The sequence below is a fragment of the Catharus ustulatus genome, chromosome 6 (assembly GCF_009819885.2).
Source record: "Catharus ustulatus isolate bCatUst1 chromosome 6, bCatUst1.pri.v2, whole genome shotgun sequence".
Lineage (NCBI taxonomy): Eukaryota > Metazoa > Chordata > Aves > Passeriformes > Turdidae > Catharus > Catharus ustulatus.
Genome location: NC_046226.1, coordinates 16612032 through 16632574, shown reverse-complemented (window position 1 = coordinate 16632574; position 20543 = coordinate 16612032). Strand labels below are relative to the sequence as shown.

The 20543-nt window shown below is 39.3% G+C and overlaps 1 protein-coding gene across 1 annotated transcript in view; it reads left to right on the top strand.

The window, feature by feature from the left end:
- The window catches only part of LOC116997380 (ras and Rab interactor 3-like), a 157926-nt gene that overhangs the window by 62667 nt on the left and 74716 nt on the right, over nt 1-20543 (top strand). The window contains exons 11-15 of the mRNA XM_033061961.1: nt 3308-3477; nt 5892-6036; nt 16168-16334; nt 17749-17863; nt 19955-20067. Coding sequence (XP_032917852.1) covers nt 3308-3477; nt 5892-6036; nt 16168-16334; nt 17749-17863; nt 19955-20067 — 710 coding nt within the window. The remainder of the gene's footprint in view (nt 1-3307; nt 3478-5891; nt 6037-16167; nt 16335-17748; nt 17864-19954; nt 20068-20543) is intronic.

The following is a 20543-nucleotide window of genomic DNA, read 5'->3' as shown; positions in this document are numbered from 1 at the left end:
AAGTTCCACTAGCAACTATCTACATCAGATTTATTTTCTGATTTTTCCCTCAAAGATGCACTGATACTGCAGTTTCAGTCAGATTCCCTTTGCCTTCTCCAGCACCCATTACACAAATACATCCTGCATTGGAAGGTCAATTGTTCAAAGAGTGAGAGTGTAGTTACTGTCATAGGCAAACATGCCTGGGATGAGAAAGTACAGAAGGAGGAGATTAAGGATTTGGAGTGAGCAGTGAGAGGGGAGGATGGCAGTGTTAGCCTAACAGCTTTATGTGTCAAGATGCTGTCCTAGAAAACTGTCACATGGCTGCCTCTAGCTTCTTCCCTCCTGTTCTCTCAAAATATGCCATGACCCATCAGTGACTCCCTCTTACTTGACACATGCTGGCTTCACAAGCTGAGCTGCGTTTTCTCCAGCAGCAGCTTTCAGAACGGAGCACTGCTAATAGCAAGGAGAGAACTGGGGCTGGTCTCTGCCTTGCTTTCCACCAGCAGCTTTTAGGATCCACCAAAGCTTTTAGGCTTCACAAAGGTGTAGGTTTGATTTTCAGGTGATTTTCCACAAGAGGAAAGCCTGATTACTTCCCATAAAGGAGCAGTTGCTTTGGGTGAGGAACTTTGTTTCTAGCAAGGGTAGTCTGTTGCTCAGGGTGCAGGTAAAAGGTCTAACACTATAAAGCTCTTTCATGCTTTAAGTTTCATTACCTTTAAGAGCTTCCTGTGGTGCAATATAAAACCTTTCATCACTCAAATTTCAGAAAGAAAAAGGGAGAGATTTTCACCATAAGACAAATTTAATTTCAAGGGCGAGTTCTGCACACACAGGTAAAGGTAAAATAGAGGTGCTTTATGAATACTTTTCCAATTTTCAAAGTACAAATGTGTGTTGCCCTTGACTTTTATTATATATTGACCCAAATTTCCACCAGGTGGCATGGTCTGACCCCTGCCTGTGTACTGTGCACAAAAAGTACTGTGCACAAAAGCGGGTTTCTGAAGGATTGGGTTTCAGAGCTAAAATCATCAAGAAGCTTTCTGTTGATTTGGACAGGGTTGTAGGTGATGCAGCTTGGTGGTGAGCAGTAAGTTGGTTGGAAAGAAAAGCTGTTCTCACTAGGTTTTTTTTTAAAAGAATAATCACAAAGGAGAAGTGAAAAAGGCTTTTCTCCTTTTCACATTTCTTAAAAACAACTTTTGGGTGGAGTCCCTGCTATATCGGGCTAAGGTATGTATTTTTACAGGCATAGGGAGTCAAACTGAAAATAATGAAAATAGTGAGAGCAATGTGCTGCAGTAAGTCAATAGCTGCAGTCATTTATATAGTCATTTATATATATATTTATCTTGAGGTATTCTACATCAGCACTGAGTTTTTAATTATGATACTTTTATCAAAGCTGAGTGTTTGCTCACTGTCTTCATAGGGCTCTGAGGAACAGTTTCAGAGTAACTTCAGTGCTTCCATGTTTTTCATGTTACTGTAAGATGAAACATCTTGGTTAATTCTCTGAAGGAGCTCACTTGGGAGCAGTTAATCTGATGAGACTGTTAATATCTGGCCTTTTTGCCTTATGAGCATTGCTTCACACATTTTCTTTAACTGAAGCAAATGTTAAGTTTATGTGGTTGAGTCCTATTCTGTGAGGACTGATTCCTAGGAAACCTGTCTGACTGTATATTCCTTCACAGAAAAGCTGCTACACTTCAAGTGTCACTGGAGTGGATGTGCTCCTTATTTGTGTCATCAGCCACAGTACTCAACAAGGTTAATTTGGTTTAGATGCTGGTATGGAGGAGGATAATTGCTCCTTTACATTTAGCAGATGTAAAATTGCTACAAGTTCTAATCTGTATTAGAGATGTTAAGTTGCAAGTGAGACTGCAGAGTAGATTCTTTAAGAAGGGTAGGTTTCATTGCAAAACCAGAGATCTTCTATTTATGACGCTTCTGGTGACCCCAGTGTACTTACTGAACTCATTTTAGTGAAACAAGACAAGACACTCAAAATGCTGAAGGGTAAAAGTTACAGATGCTTATTGGTGATTTACAGGCTTGCTGTTTTTTCTTGTTGAATCATTATGGAGGATGTATTTCTTCAACTGCAAATATGCTAGAAGATGCTTGAGACAGCAAAGGCTTTATTGCATGATGTGACTTAGATGCATGCATGGATCCAGTCTTCCTGAAAAACATAAATATTTCAACACTGTAAGAATGCAAAGGAGTAACAGTATAGGCTTCTGTGTGTTTAGAAGAGGTCCATTTTAACTCCATTGTTTGAGTTGAATGTTTTCTTAGATTTCCTTTGCTTCCTGATTGGAACCATGCACTAATTATCTTTCACTTCTACCTCCTAAATTCTCCTCCTCTTCCTAATGTAAGTAATAACACAAAAGGGGAGGGAGAGGGGGAGGCCAAGCTAAGCAAAGCATAAAACAAGCAGCAAAGATTTTTTTCTCTGTATGTATTATTACATGTAATAATTAATATTTATTATAGTCATGTATGTATTTCCTGCCCTGCTTTCTAACACCACATGGGTATGTCTCCTGTCTGCTGAGCCTTGCTCTGCTTGCTATGTGTAGTCTGTAGCATTTGTGAGAATATTGGTTTGTTGATGAGCTCCTAAAGTCCTTTCCTGTACTTGCGTTGATTCCCAATAAGATTTTGTCTCTGTGTTCTTAACATGGTAGAACTTAACTTTGTAGTCTTAAGCTTGGTACGGGTTCCTTTATATTAACGAAGGCTTACTAATAGCATAGATTTGTTCTTAGCAATTGTTGTTTTTCATCATTTCAGATCTTTAATGTAAGAGGTACTGGTAATATTCTGTGAAGGTAAAGTGAAGATTTCCAGAAGGAGTGAGCACAACATTAGAGCCTTCTGGATGTCCAGAACCTTAATCCAGTGGATAGCTTTAGAGGTTTCAGGAGTGCTGTCTACACTGACACAGTGCAAACGCTTAAAGAGAAAGGGTACAAAATTCTAGTGGGACAAAAGATAAGCAAAGAAAACTGGTGCTACAGCATGAACAGCTGGGGAAAAACTGCTCCCAGTAACATGACATTGGCTTGGTGGCTACCTTAGTAGAGTGAAATCCCTTTCCAGCATGTGATCTAAACAAGGTGCACAACTGAGGAGATTCACCAGGCTGCAGAAATGCTGAAAGTAACTCATAAATTCAGGCATTCAGATAAATATTTCCCGCCCCCTGTGCCTGGAAAGACATGACTCTGGATGGTGGGATGCATGGTGCGGTTAATTAAGCTGCTAAACTGCTAACTCTGTCCATTGTGATCATTAGTGAAGGGGATACAGCAGTATGGCAAAAACAGTGTTGTGATGGTGGATGAGATCATCTGCTCCAGTCCTCCCAAGTACCGGTTCCCTGAAGCTGGATTGCGGATTATGATTACGAATAAATTCGGACCGCGCACCAGGATGCGGATGGCAAGCAGACTCATCATTAATGAGGTACGTTCATTAGCAAAACAGAAAATGAGGCACAGGGGTTACCAAAGAGCTGTGCTCATAGTGATCCTGGAATTTAGATTCTCCCATTTTCTGTGGTTGGGATAGAACTATGTCTTTGTCAAGCAGCTGTATGAGAACAGATCTGGTGATGCTGCCAGTTTTAATGGGAGACCAGTCAAAAAGGAGGGACTACCTTATCTCCCTGACAGAAGATATTTATTTTGGGGGCCATGTGTGCATAAGTGCACATTTAGATTTTATTTATAGCAGAAGAATTGGTTTTGATTATTACAAAAGTGATCAGGTTAAAAAAGGATAATGGACAAGGCAACCAAAACTCTTAAAAACTGCTCTTGTATTGACACTTTGGGATCCCTTCAGAGATTTGCCTACCTCTTTAGTATTCACTGTAGTTCTCAACTCAAAAATGCACCAAAATATTTTCATGGGGGGAATTTGCCCTGGACGGTTTATCTCTTACTTGATGGATTGTCACAACTGTGTATTGCTTGTTCCATACCCTGCAGCTGAAGTGGCAGGACTTGGCAAGTGAGGCTGTTCTGAACTTACTGAAATACTAGATGTGAAAACTTTGGCCTACCAGCCTTGTGTTTTATGAAGGCAGGATTTTATAGTTTGGTCCCACAATATCAAATATGAGAGATATTTACTCTGGCAAGTAAATAGATTTCAACATCATAACACAGTTCATGTGTTTAGCCAGTCTTAAGAATACCAGAATAAAAGAAAGTACCATTGATGTATTTGTAACAAAAATCTAGTTTGACAGTAAAATAGTGAAAGGTGTTGTGGTCAGGAGAAGATGATCAGTTGACTCTCTAATCCTTGAATTCAATTAATTGATAAGAGAAAAATTCTTAATGGCTATCTGGGTAGAAAACTGATACTTGGCCCTTTCAACATCTGCAAAAAACATTCTCTAAATTTGAGCATTTTAGATGTATGGTCTTACGTATTCTCATATATTCACAAGTTTTGCGAAGTATTCAAATAGGATTTTTCTTTATTTTTCACTATAGTATGTTAATACTGCTTTCAGAAATTTTTTTGCCTGTTGTGCACTTTATTTTTTAAGGCATTTCAGAGTACAGTAATTTCATGATTATAAACCGCACTATTTTGGCTAAAATTTTGCTCCCAAATTGGAAGTGCGGCTTACATTCAGAAGCGGCTTATATATGAACAAATTTTGGAAATTTCCCAACCCGGAAGCCCGAGCCAGCAGCAACCCCGAGCCAAGGCGGAGCCCGCCCGGCCCCAGGCAGCGGGGCAGTGGCGGCACAGCGGCAGCGCTGCCCGGCCCCGGGGGTGTGGCGGTGGCGGCACCTGCCAGGCACGCCCCTCTCCCTCTTCCCAGTGGTGCCGGCCGGGCACACCACTCCCCTGCCTCCCAGTGGCAGCGGCGAGCAGGGCTGGGGCCACTCCCTGGCAGCCATCCCGAGCATGGCCAAGCCAGTAAACCCCGTGATCCTGCGATTCTGTTACTAATTGGCAACTTTGTGAAAGTTGCACACGGATCCTCGCTGCGAATGAAAGTGCGGCTAATAATCCGGTGTGGCTTATTTATGGACAAAGAATGAAATGTTGCCGACACCCGGACCTGCAGCTTATAATCAGGTGCGGCTTGTAATCGTGAAATTACTGTACTTCTTAGGAGTTTGCTGGTTTGTCAGGAAAAGAGAATACTTACCCCTGCATTACCTCATCTAATGAACGAAAAGTAATTTTTTTAAAAATAAAATTAAGAACTTACTGTTGGATCAAACATTCTCTAGTGCATGAGTGGGTATATGGGATGTTTTAAACCTATCCCTGTAATTATTGTTCTGTGTAGTGGAACTGCAGAGTTCTTATACATGTCTGCAGGGCCAATTATGAGCTTCATATTCTTGGACAATGGCAACAGGGATAAGTCTTGCTTTTGAAATTAAAATAGGAAGTTGAAATTTACCTCAATGAGTGGAGTTGAGAAGGAGGGAGAGGAGTTGGATATGAGAAGAACTTCTGGAAAATGAGTCATTCATTAATCAACTGTAATTGTGCAGAGATGTCTTGAGTGTTGCCATTTGATTATGGTGCTATTGCTGGTTTGAGTGGCAGCTGTTGAGTGAGAAGTGCTTTAGAATAACCACATTGGTTAAAACATGGTGTGGAACAACATATTACAACATTGTCCATCATGGACTCCTGCCAGAAACTTTGAGGTGGATGGTTACCCTGGTGAAGCCTGATGAAGATAGGTAGGCCACTGACAGATTTGTTGTTGACTGAAAGGAAAACTTTGAAAAGAAACTTCATGGCTCCTGTGATTGGGACAGGACAAAGAACAAAACCCAGATTTCACAAAGTAAACACTTTCTGAACTATGGCAGTTTTGTGTTTTGACACTGCAGCGACAACGGTTAATCCAATCTGCCAATGGCTCAAGCAAAGCACTTCAGAACAGGAGACAAGAGAATATTGAAAATGGAAACATCCCTGTGGGGAACCAAGAGGAGGAAAATGACCAGGACAGTCTAACTCCGTTTTCAGTGCCAGGTAAGGCTTCCTGTCTGAATGTTTATATTACTGAAAAAGAAGTTAAATGCTAAATACTGGGTTGTAAGAAGGACAACATATGTGGGGAGAGAGGAGGAACGGGATTGCTTTGACTGTCTGAAGGATGGATTTGTTGACAGTAAAACTGGACTGGAGGATGGGTGGCTAAAAGCAGATCTTGGCAAAGTGTTTTCCAGTCATCATGGACAGCCATGGTAGAAGTGCTGATTTGCCAGAGATGAAGGGAAAGCAGGAAAGGTAAGTTTATACTGAAACATGTCAGAATGACCTGATGAGCACTGCACTATGAGTAATTTTGAAGTCAACAGTTAATAATGACTTGCTGGAAATTGCTAGGCCAGAGGCACCTTGGTGTATATCATAAATTGTTTTAGTAACTGTAGTGGGGAAGGCTTCTTGGATGAAAAGTAAAAAAGACTTAGGGAGAGAGTGTTTAAAATTGTTAGAATAGCTATATGCAATAGTATTCACCTTTTGAAATTTTTCTGAAATTTTTTGGTGTAAAGGGTTGTGTATAACCAGCCTCCTGTGCTGGTGCCCTTGGCATGTTGCAGGTTGACTCTTGCTCAAATGCTTTGGGGATTAGACAGCAGAGATTAGATCAACCCTCACAGATATGTAGTCTGTCACATAACTACGCTTAACATAAGTATTGCTTGGCATGTGTAAATACCTCATGCACTGAAAAAGAAGGATTTTCCATGTTATATCTAATTTCTTAGCAATCCCATTGCTTCGGTTGCTATCATTGCAGAAGAGATGTATGTGATTGAACAAACATTGAAGCATACTATGTGAAGACTAGATATTACTGTATGTTTTCCTGCGTTACTGTGCTCCCACAGGAGCTTTGTACTGTTAGCAGTTATGGATTGGAGTGAGGAATGGAGGCAAACTAGTTCACTGAAGATAGACCCAGATGGCCTGTCTTAGGCCATCTAATTAGATAGGTTTCTGCTTATTCATGGCAGTGAAAAAGATACTGTATGGTGAGCTAACAGGATCCAAGTCAGCAATGTGCTTGTGCACGTGAGCATGATAGTGATGAGCAGTAATAATAGTAATAAGAACAACAGAAACTGGTAAACAACTTCTAAAAAGGAAAAATGTCTCTCCAAACCATGTAAACATCATTGAATCCTAGAGTCATGAAGGTTGGAAAAAACCTCCAAGATTGAGCTGTTAATCCAATACACTGCCATGTCCACTGCTAAACCAGGTTACTGAGCACCACGTCTGTATGGCCAGAAACAATTATTCCACTGCTTCCATGAGCACTCTGCTCCACATTCTCCACTCTTGCATGTGTGGCAAAGAAGACTTTTAAACTGATATGGTTTTTAGCAAGTTTTTGGATACAGGTTTTGATTAGGGTAGTGCAATCATGCATTTCTTCTTATATTCCAGGTAGCTTTTATATTAATAAAACATAGGTAGATTTCAAATTAGAACTTCCTAAGTGTGTGACATTCACAATAGACAAAATGCTTTGAACTAAAAAAGGAGTTGTTAGTTATATAATTGGTCTTCTTTAAATGCATTTTTTCTGCATTTTTGAGGGAGTCTTTAACTACAAAGTGAGGTTTAACAGGCCAGAGTGGAACCACTGGTTATTCAGTTCATACTGAATGGAGTGAAAGTTCATCATAAGCTCAAGAGAGTTGTGCAAAAGTGATTGCATAAAATCCTCATTACCTTCAGGGTTTGTCACTCTGTTGCCTGGAGTTGATTATCCATTGGTTGGGTTCTCGTTTCTCAGCTCATATATTCTGACCAAGAATTCTTTCATTATGCTTTCAAAAGCACTTTAATAAGTTTGGTGAAAATGTGAGGACACAGCATCATACTTTGTTGTTGTTTAAGTACTGTGGCACAATGAGTAGCCTAAAAAAATCCTGATATTTAAAACTGACTTCAGGGCAAAGGTAGTTTACAGACAGTTTCTAAGAATCCCCTGTGGTTTTCTTTGATATGTTTTTGGTCTGGGAATAAGGAACATACATTTTCTAAAGAACAGAAGTTCATGTATTTTTTTCAGTACTGTAAAGTGTTCTATGAAGAATAGCCTTTCAGTTTTCAATACAACTTTCCAGTTCAACTGGTTGCGATGACCTAGGTAAAAAATCCATTCTTGTATTTTAGGAGCTGCAACTGCAATGACTGTGAGTTGGCCCAACCCCTTTTTTGTGCTGTTTTGTAGTCACATTTTTTAACCTAATTTGGGATTTGACTTTCTTCAAATTGCATATTCTAGATACTTTTGCAAGAACAAGTTTGGGGTTTTTTTCTGAAACAGAAGTAAATGTAAGTGAAGTATAAAGTTTCATGTCTGAGGGATTCATGGTTATTATTTGTCATCTCAAAATACATCATTTACATTATGTTCTTTTTTTATCCTCTGTCAATAGGAGTGCTCAGCAGTAAGTGTAGGGCATTAGCAAGCAGATATAGAGAATGTAATTGTTACATGAAAACAGTCTCGAACTGTTTCAGCATATATCCCCTTTGTCAGACATCCAGAGAGATTCACTCCTGGGTGTGGGTGTGGCTCAAGCCCATCCTGAAAAAGAGACAACATACAGTTTTTATGGAAATGTATATAACGTCACAGCCTTTGCGTTTGGTTTTTGTGTGGGAAAAACACATTCTCTTTAAAAGAGGAATTAGTTTCTTGATCTAACCTTCATTTCCCAAGAAAAAGGCTCATTTGAAGCTTTAGAGTTTGATTACTCTGCAGTTGTTTGAAAACAGGTCTTAAACTTTAAAAAAAACACCCCACAGATCAGAATAAAATAGAACAAAACTGGGCAGGCATATATTGACAACTAAAGGGTGTGTTAAAGCCCTTTCATAGGTTGGTGGTCTTTTAGAGCCCGGACTTAGAAAAGCACTTCTGTGCAGCTCTTAATGGATGCTTAAATCCCTTCCATTGTCACATGTTCAGCACCCTTTAAAATACTCTGTGATTTCAGCTCCTGATCATTTCACAGGAATGAAGAACTACTTCTCTTACAGAATTGGAGCATGGATGCTTTATATAAGTCATGATGGTGTTAGCTAAAACTGGAATAATAATTCCTAGAACTAAAATGAGATGGCAATAAAGGAGATTAGCAATCCCATCAATTTTTGTTTGGATTGAAAATACAAAGATAAAGTGTAGGATAGAAGAAAAAAAAATTAACAGTATATATTAATAACATTTTAAGTGTTTGTACTTGGTTAAAACAAATGTTTATCTCAGTATTCCGACCCTACCCATGATTTTATGAAGAAGCTTGGGGAAGAATGAGACAGGACAAGTTATTGTTCAACTGTTTTCACCTCAAAGAACTTCTTGAATTGGATGTAGAATTTTGATCTAAAGTTCCTTAGTGTGTTTCTTCTTCATTAACCTGATGTTAATGTCTAATTGTCATTGAATCTTTGCAAGCCTTTAATATACTCACAACATCCTTTGAGAAGGAGCTTCATGTTTTTGTGAAGAACCTTTTACTAACTTTGAACCTGGCTCCTGCTCGCTTCACTTGACATCTTCCTTTATTGGGAACATGGTGGACAAGGCAAACCCAGTGTACCTCACTTGAACACTGAGGATGCTGTAGCTCCTTGTTCGACAGCAAGGTTAAAACATACAAAATAAACCAGGCTGAAACCCAGCCAAGTCTGACAAGATATGGGGAGTACTTCTGTTCAGTCACATCTTATTTTGTTGCATGTTGTCTTGTGTAAACCTGTTGTAACTCTGCTCATTTCTGTGTACTGGAGCAAATTCATTTTTGTAGACTAGTTTTCGCTGTACCAAAAATGTGTATTTAAGAGAAAATTATTGGCATAAATCCAAATATTCAAAGTGTGGTAAAGGCACAGACTGAAAATAGAAATTTGAGTTGTTTTGGACAGATTTCATGGTCTGGAATTTGGAAGTTATATTCCAGTAAATGAAACTTCTGAGAAGAGTATCAGTAGGTTGAAAAATAGTCTGTTTTGGATGAGGATGAGAAGTAAAACCTTTTTTTTCCTTTGGGAAAAAAAAAAAGTTTCCAAAGGTCTTTTGCAGGAGAACTGCAATAAAAATATTTTAATATGTCTGCTGCCCACTTGGAAGGATGATAAAGACTGAGCCTCTTGGGGATACTGTTTTACACACTACATAACCTTTTTCTAGTGTTCTTATACAAAGAATCTCTTTCCTCCACAGTTTATGGGGTAATTTGCAGAGATGAAGTCAATAAGAATTTTCCAAGAAGGAAGAGAGTCAGCTGCTGCATTAATTTTCCTAATGAAAAATTCAAAACTATTTTCTAACAATTTTTTATTGTTTTGCAACAGACATTGTTTTGTGGAAAATCATTCTGATGGAAAAATCACAGTAGATCTAGTTTGTTGTATCTTTCAGTTGGATCTATATTGAGAGAAATACTTGGGAGAAAAATTTGTATTTCTGTGTTTTGGATACTGCACATGACTAGAAATTAAGTTTTCAGATTGTCTGATTTACTTATATTGAAGTTTTCTAATCAGTCTCAACTCTGAACAGCATTTGCTAACAGAAGTTTACTTGCTCTGTGGATTATTACAAAGCTCCTAGTGTAGAGGCATATGTGTTACTTTTACACATTTTTGGATTGAGACTTGAATACACATTAATAGTAAGTAATATGTGGGTGTAAATTCATCTTTGTAAATACAAAGCTTCATTAAAACCAAGGGGACAGGTGTTTGGAGAGTAATTTTTAATTGGAGAAGAAACAAGTTGAATTTTTTTTGTTTGGTTAGTTGAGTTTTGTCCTTCCCAAATGAAAAATGAAAAAGATACTAAAAAAGGAATTTTAAAAAATTAAAAATTATTAAGTGAAGGATGAAAAAAGTTTGTAGCAATAATCTAAAAAGATTATTGTGTCTGGCTGTGCCTCATTTTTACTCAAAGTTTACCATCACCAAAAAACCCTGGAAAAATAACAATTAATAGTAAACTTCAGGAAGGCTTTCTCATTTCAATTAGAGAATATCTTTCCCAGTTGTCAAGTCAGTTTAAGTAGGAGATTTATATGAATTCACAGACATAGTTATGAAGGTCCTAGGTGCCCATTGGATTCATGCCTTCCTGGGATGTTGTAATTTTTTAGATCAGTCAGCTAAGTCATTGCTTTGTGTAAGGAGGTGCTTCTTTCACTTGGGAAGGTTTAGGCATGTTCTGAACTAACTAACGTATGGAGTTGAAATCTGTGCTTGGCTGACACGCTTTTAAAGGAAAAACTGAGTGGAAAAGCTATCAAATTTGACTAACTACAGTAATTTAGATGTGATTCCTGATGTAGTAGTTACAAACTCCACTCTGTTCAAGCTTGGAAATATGTTTTTTCTGTAGCTTATTTACTAGGACGTGGAGGCTGTCTGCACTATATGCCTCTGGAATTTCTAGTTTCAGTCTAGCTCTTACTTGGTCCTGTGGACAAAATGCCCATTATTACTTAGAGTACTTTTAATTTTGTGCCTCTGGTTCAGCTTTATACCAAGGGACTGTTACTGGTGTGATACAAGGCTGCTGTGCGTTGCAGACTAAAACAGAGTAAATTGCAGACCAGAAAACACTAAGTGGGGTCAGTGCATTTACTTCAGCAGTACACTTCTCATCTAGAGGTAAACACAAATGTTATTTTGCACTTTTATATTGAGCTCCCCTCAGCTCTCTGTGAGTGTTGCAAATGGGATTCCTTTTTTTTCTGTAAGAAGTGCTTTCTTTAGCACCTTAAGGAAGTACTTGTTTCTTCTCAGTGCTGTGATAGGTGTTGCTGTCTTTGTTCACCAGAACAAATATGTATGTGAAAATAATTATTGCAAGCGTAACATCTGGAACCATGACTAGCCCAGGAATGTATTGAAAATTAGCAGAGCTCTCTGTTGCAGGGCTGCCACTTCATTTTCAGAAACATTGTAATTGAGCTCTTCTGTAATGATACCTCTCCAAAATATTTGGCATGCTTGGCTTCCAAATATTTGTGGAAACAGAAAAAATAGATGCATGAAGTAGTGAAAACAACTCCTTGCAAAAAACCCCTCATCTTCTTTTACAGCAGAGTGATGTGAATGTAATGTAGACCAGTGTTGCTTTCTGTAATAAAGCAATATTCTTTCATTATTGTGAGGGGGTGCAAAATGCACCTTTCCTCAGTTGTGTGGGTTGCTGCAGGAGCCTTCAAACCTAGGGTTCAGAGGAGTGGGTGGTCCCACTGTTAAACAACTGCCCTGGGGTCTTGTAATGGGACAGAACAGCTGTGTATTGAATAATGGCCTAAATGGGAAAGATATTTTCTTCCTTTTTACTAGGGAGCTACTCAACAGTTGTAAAACAATTTGCCATGAGCTGTAAGTGTACTTCACTTTAACAACTTTATAATTAATTTTTTAAAATTATTATTTTAGAGTAGGTGATCAAAACCAAAACAGCTAATTAAGTACAGTAGTTTCACGAATACAAGCCGCACAGACTATAAGCCGCACCCCCGGTGCCTCGACAATGTTGCTGTCTTTGTCAATAGATAAGCCGCAACCCGAATATTAGCCGCACTTTCGTTCGTCGCGAGAATCCGTGCGCAGCTTTCACAAATTGGCCAATTAGTAACAGGATCGCGGCATAGTGGGCTTTACTGGCTCGGGGCAGGGCCAGGAAGGCTCGGCCCGCTCATGGTTGCCGACGGGGCCGGGTGGCCCAGCTCAGCGCCACGGCTCGGCGGGGCTGGCCGGGTGGTGCTGCCGCCGCCGCCGGGCTTGCTGGCCCCCCTCTCCCGTCAGCACCGCCCCGCGCCGCGTTTGCTAGCCCTGCCGGCAGGGCTGCCGCCGCCAGGCTCGCCGGCCGCCCCCTCCCGTCTGCACCGCCGCCGCGTTTCCTCGCCCTGGCCGGCACTGCAGGCCCCCGCACCGCCGGGCTCCCCCACGCTGCTGGCCCCGATTCTGCTGGGCTTCCCCCGCTGCCAGGCAGCCCCACCCGCCGGCCTTCCTGCTTCTGCCATGCTCCCCTGCACTGCTAGCCCCAGTTCTCCCGGGCTCCCCCGCCCTACTGACCCAGCTCTGCCGCCCCCCTGCCCCGCCCTGCTGGCTCAGGCTCTGCCGCCCGCCCCCCACACTGCTGGCCCCGCCTCTGCCAGGCTTTCCCACCTCTGCCGGGGCCGGCCGGGCTCCAGCTTGGCTTGGGGCTGCCGCGGGCTCTCACTTCTGTGTTGGCAGCTTTTAGAATTTTGTTAATGTATTAGCCGCCCCGGAATATTGGCCGCACTTCCGGGTTTCCACCAAAATTTTGGTCAAATTGGTGCGGCTTGTATTCGTGAAATTACTGTACTTTCAAAAGAGCTTAAAAAATTATTTTGCATCTTTTAACTGTGTATTGATTGTGCATTCATAATGCAAATGAATAGAGTCATCAGTTTTTTGAGGCAATAAAGTCTCACTTCACTGACATTGCTGCTAACTGTACTTAGGGTCTTAAAAAACTGCTGAGTAACAGCCTAAGACTAGACTTCTTCAGCCCTGTGTGCCATGACCCAGAATAGTAGGAGCTGAATAAAAAGACCTGAGGTAAAACCAGAGACAGATATACTTAAGGCTTTATGTAAAAATTTATAAAAGCTGGAAAACCAAAACACAAAAGAGAAGCCAATGCAGAATGTGTCAAGTAAGCTGCTTTGGAACCACCATGGCCAAACTATTCCAGGCTGACTGCAAGTGGCCACTTGGCTTCCCTTGTTAACCCAGCCAACCCCAAACTGCACACTGCTCTTCCCCAAAGTCTCAAGCCTACTTGCCATATAATGAATGCAGATGTCACTCCCACAAACCATCTAGCTAAGCAGTTTCAACTCAAGATGTTGTGTGGGTAAAACATCCCCCCTAATTGAGCCAGGAATTTAAATCTGACACACATCCATTCAAACTCAGCAAAGATAATGGAAAGGCAAATCCTCCTCCACTACTGCTTAGGTTTTCCTGGAAATGAACAAATATAGCTGTGCCAGAGGTAAGGCACGATGTCTTCTCAGTTAACCTTTTGTTTGAGTAAAAGAGGATGCCAGACAAGATGCATATTCCCCAGCAGAGACTGTCTTTGTTCTTAAGGCAGTTCTGTTTCTTAACATTACTGAAAAGAGAAATGAGGCTGCCTGTGTGTAGCAGCACCAAAGTCAGGCAGATTACATCCACGCAGATCACTTGGATCCATAATTTTTTCAGTCATCCACTGACCCTGTATTTGGAATTTTGTGCTGAGGATATTACTGGCCTAGGCCACGCTGACTTTTTGGACTATGAACTAAGCCTAGCAATTTGAGTACACATTAAATATCTAGGAGTCTTTAAGTAATCCAAACTGTAACAAATTAAGCAGGAGGAGGTATAAATTACCATAGGGTTTCATAGAATATTTACGGCTTTGTTAACAATTAAAGAGAAAAGTGGGCCAAGAAGTGTCCTTTCGTGGACAGAACAGGTAAAAGATAACTGTTTTTAAAAAACATCTGTGCAGAGGTATATGTAAGCAGAGAGAAAAAAATCTTTCCTGTAAAATTTATAATACAGCCTCAGAGACATGTAAAAGTCTAGAATGACCCTGGGACACTTCAGTAGTTTTATGCATTAGAAGTTCTACAGTCACAAGCTATAAATGGGAATAAAGAGCAAAGCTGAGTCTAAGATTTCCTAGTGAGTTGATAGCATCTGAAAATTCACAAGGAACTTTCAAATTAGAAAGCTGTTGCATAACTCAAGCAAGAAAATTTAGTTCTAGAATATATACAAAAGTAAATGAATAAAGATTTACATTTGGACTCAACAAATTAAATTAGACTAGTAAGTAACCTCATAAGTGATAAAAGTATCATTAATTTTAAAATGTAAAATGTTAAATTTCATTGCGTCCTGGTGTACATTGGTCCAATTAAAATCTCTCACAAAAATTCCTGTTAAATACACTGTAAATCCCAAAGTCTTTGCTGAAAGAAAATTACTGATGAGATTGATAGGAGCTGGTTAGTAACTGTTCTTTATAATGTAACTAAATAACTTCACTGGAAGATGCACCTGATAATTTCCTTCACTGTGATCAATGATTTTATTCAAAACAGCATATTTTGGTAGATCTCGAGCAAAGCATTGTGAGTTAATGATGGGAATCCCTACTTAATTCTAGCATAATTCTAACACAATGAAAAGCAAGCCCAAGCCAAAATTGCTACAATGTTGGCTGTGATAGTCTCACTTAACCTGATAGACAAATCTGTCGTCCTACTTGAAGGATGCCTCATGAACTGTATAAATAGTACCCCATTTTCTTATGGCCCAGTTATGAAATAATTCTGGTTTATACACTGAGATTACATTTGCAATACTGTAAATTTTAAACATAGGACCAAGTGTTTACCAGTCTTCAGTGATGACAGTTCTCTGGTGTTCCTCACCAGTTGATTTTGGAGAGGTGTACAAGTCACTACCTTGTTTCCTTTTCCAGAAGTTTTCTTTTATCATCTCAAGGTGGTGGTGTATGCAGATGGAGAGACTTAACAAATCTAGATCTTCTGAGTATCAGTTTATTTAAACTTCTGCCCAAATTAGAAGAATGAGGCATGTGGGAAAAAATTGCTATGTTAATACGTTGGATCTTGTGCTTCTGTTTTCTGTTGATGCACAGAATGTACAAGTTATTTTCACCACTTGCATTTCAATATTTCTAGTAGGGTGAGAGGGTAGGATTTTTTGGTTGGTTGGTTTTGTTGTTGGGGTTTTTTTTAAATTCTAGATTAGTAATAATACATTTGAAAGAGCAAAAAACCTGACTTAATTTTGGTTTTAATATCATTGTGTTGATATGAAATCATTTTGATTTTAAATCATTGTAATTCTTCCATGGATTTTCATAGCTCTTGGCAGGCTTAACTATAGGATGATTCTGGATGAGTATGCAAACTTGGCTGAAAGTGATAAGGCCAAGTATAGTTGAAAGGTGCCCTGGAAAATGAGCTGACATGCACGATTGTAAACATCCTTCTGGGATCATCAGAGGTATAACTGAGCCTGGGATAGTGATGGGAAATTATACTGTTTCTTTCCTTTGTCCTGCAGATGGAAAAATGAACAAAATTAAATGGCTTTTGACATGGCCATTGATATTCCTGCTGTTTACCACAATTCCAAACTGCAGCAAACCGCGCTGGGAGAAATGCTTTATGCTGACATTCATCTTCTCCACTTTCTGGATTGCCTTGTTCTCCTACTTCATGGTGTGGATGGTAAGTGTATGTGACAGGACTTCATACTGAGTGAAATGTGCATTTCAACATATGTAAAAATCATCAGTGCATTTGTTAAAGAAAGGCTTCTAATTGTAGTGCTGTCTCTTCAGCTCATACACTAATTATTATTATTTCAGCTTTTTTCTGCAGAAATAATTGGATCTTTAATGTGTAGGGCACAATACAGTACAGGAAGATAGTGGAGAACATCTCTACTTTCTTCAAATGCTTGTCAGGCATTTGAAAACTGCTTTGTTTCCTCTCATGAAAAACTGTTTTCTATATACTTTTTGCAACTTTCTGTAATTTTGGATTTTAAAACAATCCTCTTAAGTAGGAAATTGATTTACCAGCCAAAGCCACACATTTGTATCATATTATATGTCCTTTGGAAGGTCAAACTCTGTACCCTGGTTCCATATATAGATACTCCTTTCACAAATGAGAGAGATGCTCATTAAGGCTGCAGCCCATACTACTTTAAGACATACTACTTTAAGAGGCAGCTGGACCATAGTACCTTGTTACCAATCTCAGCAAGAGAATCATGCCAACTTCTATTCCTGGGTCTCTGCTTGCCCCTGAAGGTTTGTCAGTGGGTTCCTAAAATACACCTTTTCTTTAGTGAAGGTCCAATTTTCCTCATGTGATAGACTGGCAAACTATTTCAAGAAAACATAATAGCCTATAAGACTTCCATGCTTAGCAGTCTCAGCAGGGAATTAGGTCTCTCTCCCTGGTTCAGTCTTCTCACTCTCACAAGCCTGATTCCTTTTCAGCTGCCTTTTCTTGGATGTTTTTTCAGCCCTCTTTGGATGTTCCAGCTAAATACAGTTCCCTGTCCTTTCTAAGAGCTCTGCTGCAATCTTCAGTGATTTCCTAAGCTCTTTTCAAGCTGCATCTGGACTATCAGGGGGCAGTATAACCAGATGTGCTCACTTTGGGATTATATGAGAAGTCATGCAAGAAGCTAGTTCCTTCTTCATGTATTAGGTCATAATTAGTTCTTTATATCTCTGCCACTATATTACATTATAATATTGGTTGCCGTCCTTTTGAGAATAAAACCAGTGAGAATCCTGCCATTTGTGGAAACCAAAAAAACCCCAAACCCACTGATTGGATTGTATCTCCTTAAAACAGCATTATGTCATGTTAGATCAACAGGAAATGGAGATTTTGTTTGTCATGGAATGTTTAATAATAAGACCCAAAGTCCTTTTCCTTTGCACAGGATTGGTTTTAGGCTGGTTATCCCACAAGTGTTTACTTTGCTGAAATGGATAAGTATTCTGAGTCTATTCCTGTTAGACTCCACACCAGAAATCTAAGTTAAGAGTATGCCACAACTATATTGGAATGAGGAGACTTTCCAAATAGGATAAGTTAATCTTCCTTCCTCCTTGTTCAGGTGACTGTGATCGGATACACCCTGGGGATACCAGATGTGATCATGGGCATTACTTTCCTGGCTGCAGGAACAAGTGTCCCAGACTGCATGGCCAGCTTAATAGTAGCAAGACAAGGTACTGTGTCTGCTGAAGCATAACTGCAATCTTACATATGTACTCTGTGATTTGATTCCTCCATACACACAAATTGTCAATGCAATTTTATAATTTTATTTTAATTATTACTGTTTCAGCATCTCATTAAAAGCCAAAACAGTTTGCTAATTATTGTGAACCAATAAATTATCTTTTGCGTATTGGGTGGGACAGGGCATTCTAGAAGGTAATTCAACCTGAGATGTCCCATGAATGTAATGTATCAGGGCAAAAAGACAAAAGTCATAGACAAAACTAGAGTATCAACTATTAAAAATTATGTTGAAGAATATATACTGACCAGCACTTTCCATGTAAAACTTGTACTGGTTTCTAGAAGACCTCTCAAATCCAAAGTAGTAAAGTGGTTTGGGAGGCAGAAGTGTTGTTGCTCCCAGCAGAGTTCTCATCCAAATGCAGACCTCTTTCCCACTGGAACATATGAATAGCTGCACTGGAAAGAGTTTTGGATTACTGACATCTACATCCTCCTCAGCTGTCCATTTGAAGTTGTCAAAGGCCTTCTAATTTATCCTTAAATTTTGTTTAAGTTTTTTTATGCTGCTTCTTTTTTATTTGTAAAACACTGGTAGTAACATCCCTTCCTGTTGTTGAAAAACATTAGAGTTGAGAGTGTAATCCTCTGAACAGCAGTACAATAAGAAAAAGACCTTAATTTTATTCTTTTCCACTATTTCAATTCCTATAGCTTTTTTTTAATCAGATAATGACATCTCCAGCACTCATTATTGGGCAAACATCAAGGACTTTGCAGTGATAAGTGCTCAAAAGCCCCACCTTTGTAATTTGAGATAGAGTAGTGCTGTTAAATGTTGCTTGCTTGAAAAGTGTTACATATTTAAAGTGTATAATTTTCCATGTTGCAGTATTTGCTGTGTGCAGAATATTCTCAAAAAAGAGTACAACAAAGTCTTCAGAATTATTATGGAACCACCTTCCTACCAAATTAATTTTACATGTGTATGAATTTAAGTGAACAGGTTTTTTCAAGAACAAGGAAAATGTTATGTCTTTAGATTAACAAACTGTTTCTTTAGATTAATTATTTTGTACTAGACAAAAATACTGCAAAGATTGTTGGCTCTGAAAGTTAAGGTAAGCACTAGATTGACAAAAAGGAACCCAATGCCCTTAAAGAAAGTACAGGGGCTTTGCACTGCTTGGATTCAAGAGTTGTTTACTGACCGAATTCAGACAGGTGCAGGCAGACACTGCCATAATTTGGATCCAAAGCATTACCTCTCAGCAGCTTCCTGCTAGAAGATCATGTATTTATGGTATGGTAGTGTCTGTCTCCACTGCTTACTCTGAAAATATTTTTGAGACATGTCCAATTTATGTCAGAGTTCCTCTTCCTTTTCAGTTCCTTCCTTTCCACTATTCACTTAGTATAAGTAATTCAATAGTTAGGCCAGTTAGGTCTAAGGGAACTTAGCAGGGACAGGGAAGAATTTTGCCTTCCTCATACCCGCTGTCACTGGTGCAGAATGAAATGCCAGCCACTGGTAAGCATTAGAAGTAGATTTTGAGTAATGCCTAGGTACTGTACCACCATTTACCTTTCTTTTCCTTTCCTGTAGTATTTTATTGTTCTTGAAGTGAAATTATTTCTGATTATGCCCCACAGAAGCACATAGTCTCACTATCATCTGGTTGGTTATTTTCAGGATCTCTTCATTCACATGAGATAAAGGTCACATATCCACATACTAAATCCAGTACATAATCTTCAGGTTCCCTGTGGCTGCAGACTGCCTAGAACAAGGCTTTGACATAGACCTCAGGTGCTGCATGGATCCCACACACCCTGTAAAGGCTTTGCAGCACACAAGGAAGATGTGGTTGGAGTGAGCAACTTCTGCACATTTTTTTCAGAAGTCAAGCCTATTTTATGGAAATTGTCTCCCTACCTCAGATCCTCTGGCCAGTTGAAGGGGGATTGGATCAATGCAGATCATTCTCCTTTAGTTTCCTTCAGTACACAGAGTAATGGCCATATACTTTGATTTTATCAAAGAGTTGTTTTTTGTTTGTTTTTTTTCTCTGCAGGCCTTGGTGACATGGCAGTATCCAATACAGTAGGGAGCAATGTCTTTGACATTCTGGTGGGACTTGGTGTTCCATGGGGTTTGCAGACCATGGCGATTGATTATGGATCAACTGTATGTATACTTGGCAAATCTTTAATTTGCACTTGTATTCTATTTTTAAAGAATCCTAAAAAGAAAGCATGCAAATAGAATAAATTTAAAACCAACCTGTTGATCATGTTATTAATTGCTAAATAAGTGTTATTTCTTTATTAAGGAAGCCATTCTTCTTCCACAAGCTGCAATTAATTTCCAGTTTGTCAACTGGAGTACATTACACTGTGTAGCACAAAGCTGTTGCCGTGGATGGTTCATGGCTCTACCATTTTCTTGCTGTACAACCTGTCTCCATGTACCTTAACATTTTTGTCACTGATATCAGAATAACAGCATATCTCTCTCTTCTGGGGATTTTTAACATAAAATCCGTTATAAATACTCACTTCTTTTTTAATGGAGATGGGATTACTTTACATTTGGTTTGATTCCTTAATCTTCCTGTTCTTCATTAGGATACATCTGTTACGGATTTGCACAGTTTAAAATAT